This window comes from Microtus ochrogaster, linkage group LG8 (genome assembly GCF_000317375.1).
Source record: "Microtus ochrogaster isolate Prairie Vole_2 linkage group LG8, MicOch1.0, whole genome shotgun sequence".
NCBI classification, from domain to species: domain Eukaryota; kingdom Metazoa; phylum Chordata; class Mammalia; order Rodentia; family Cricetidae; genus Microtus; species Microtus ochrogaster.
Window position 1 is genome coordinate 24,940,930 of NC_022033.1, and position 2,156 is coordinate 24,943,085.

The window sequence follows — 2,156 nt, forward strand, 5'->3', positions numbered from 1 at the left end:
CTTTTCTCCTCTTCTCCCCTCCCTTCCCCTCTCCTCCCCTCCCCTACCACTCAGAGCTCACCAACGGAGCTATCTCCCCAGTCCCACATGCTCACTTGTTTTTATCTCACCGTGCCTCTAACTAGAATGTCCATTTGATAGCAGGAGCACTGGCTCTAGGTTTGTTTTGGTTTTGAAACAGGTTCTCAGTATGTCCCCCAGGCTTGCCTAAAATTTGAGACAATCCTCTGGCTGGGCCTTTTCAGTGCTAGGATTACAGGCACGTGCCACCACACCCTGCTTGGGTCTGATCTTTGACCACGAGGGGGGGGCATTGTGTATGTATGATGCTCTATGAAGTTTTGTCAGTTGAGAAACCCATTGATAATCTGCAAAACCGGAACCTTGCAGCCCTCTGGGACGCCCTTGTGCAGGGTCCTGGGATGCTAGAGGGGAGAGTCCGTAGATCTTACCTTGCAGGTGTACTCTGTGCCTGTGGGGCAGTGCAGAGCCTGGTAAGTGTGGCTGCCTTGCTCTTGTTCCAAAAGGACATAGGGCCCCAGCCTAGTTGCAGGAGCCACAGCAGCTGACAAATCTGAGGCAGGAGGTGGGCTGGCGGGCAGCAGGCAGGGGAGTGGCCCAGGTTCGGGCCCACCTCTCACTCGGTTTAGTCCTGGACATTCGGAGTCAATGTTGTCATCGAACTCCAATGGTTTCTTCCTGCAGGGGACACCAGCAGGAGCAGCCAGAGGGGTGGCTCGCATCTAGAGAGAAGGGAAGAAAGACTGTTTGGTAGCAGCCCCTGTCTTCCCTACTAGGACCTTCTGGGCAGAGAAGACATCACTCTGGGTTTTCTGAAGCTCAGTAAGTATGGTGCTCTCAAACGCAAGGACAGCTGGAGAAGGAAGAACCCGCGACTAATGAAAGGCTTAATAATGCAATAAGGAAAGCTAGGTTTAGGGACACACCCGTGTACTGCCAGCATTGGGGAGGCAGAGGCAGGAGGATGGCGAGTTCCTGGAAGGTCTAGGCTGCATAAAGAGCTGACTGCAACCGCTCAGGCCTAGGACCCTCCCTGGCGGTCGGAGTTAAAGAGCGAGAAAATGAGAGTGAGAGAGAATGAAAGAGCGGGAGAGACAGACAGACGAGAGAGAATATTCATGAATATTCAAATATGTGGGGCTACCAATATCCTTAACTTGGGGAAACCCGCCCCCCTCTTTGCAGCTCCCCACCGGATACCTTGTCCTAGGGTTCCTCACGGGTCTCAAAGCCTTCTGCGCACGTGCACCGCGCCCCGCTACACCCAGCCGATCTCAGGGTCGCCGGCACGTTTGTGCCAGGCTACAGCCTCTCCGTATTCAGCTGTAGCGGCTTCCGCTGCTAAAGTGCTGAGGCACGGGAACCCGGGTTCCCATTCCCCGCCCGGCTGATGTAAACCTGAGCTAATCTACGGCTGACGCCGTGCGGTGCTGGATTGCACCATCCACGACCCGCCCCTGTAGCCGCTCCAGCAGGACGCTCCGCCTGCGCCTTCGGGGCCACTCACAGCCCCCCTCCCACGCCCCCTATCCCCGCTTAGCCCCATGAAGTAGAACCCAGAGCCACCGCTCTCCTTACCGTGGTACTTGACCGTACCCTTTCAAGAGTGTACACAGCTCTGCTCAGACTCGTGGTGCGGCACAGAAAAGCCACTTAGCGCCCTGGCTGGCTAGGGGTGTGGCTCCCTGAGAGCGCTGGACTACCGAGCCTAGGGCCCTGCTCTGTAACAAAGCCAAAAACAATCAAAGAAAGCACAGCTTCGGTTCCCTTCTCCATAAAAATGGATTTGTGACGGTGCTCACTTCATATAGTTGCCGTGAGCGGTAGTAAGTTTATGAATGCAAAATTCTTAGATCCGCTGGGTGTGATGCACCCTAGAACCTCAGTTATTTTGAAGCCTGAGGCAGGAGGATGGCCTGTTTGACGGTAGCTCTAGCTTACCTGGAACTCACTCTGTAGACCAGGCTGATCTCGAACTCAGAGATGCACCTGCCTCTGTCCCCAGTACTAGGACTAAAGGTCTTCTTGTCAAGCTAAGAGAAATTTAAGGGCAGAAGGGGTGGAAGGGAGGAGGCTGTGGCTCAACTGCAGAACATTTGCCTAGCACACACTAGACAGTTCAAATTCAATCCCCA

The 2,156-nt window shown here is 54.6% G+C and overlaps 1 protein-coding gene across 1 annotated transcript in view; it reads right to left on the reverse strand.

Moving 5' to 3' along the window:
* The window catches only part of Trib3 (tribbles pseudokinase 3), a 7,209-nt gene extending 5,800 nt beyond the window's left edge, over nt 1-1,409 (reverse strand). Inside the window, exons 1-2 of the mRNA XM_005363190.2 lie at nt 1,222-1,409; nt 453-743 (exon numbers count right to left, since the gene is read on the reverse strand). Coding sequence (XP_005363247.1) covers nt 453-743 — 291 coding nt within the window. The 5' untranslated portion in view covers nt 1,222-1,409. The remainder of the gene's footprint in view (nt 1-452; nt 744-1,221) is intronic.
* Nucleotides 1,410-2,156: the final 747 nt, after the last annotated feature.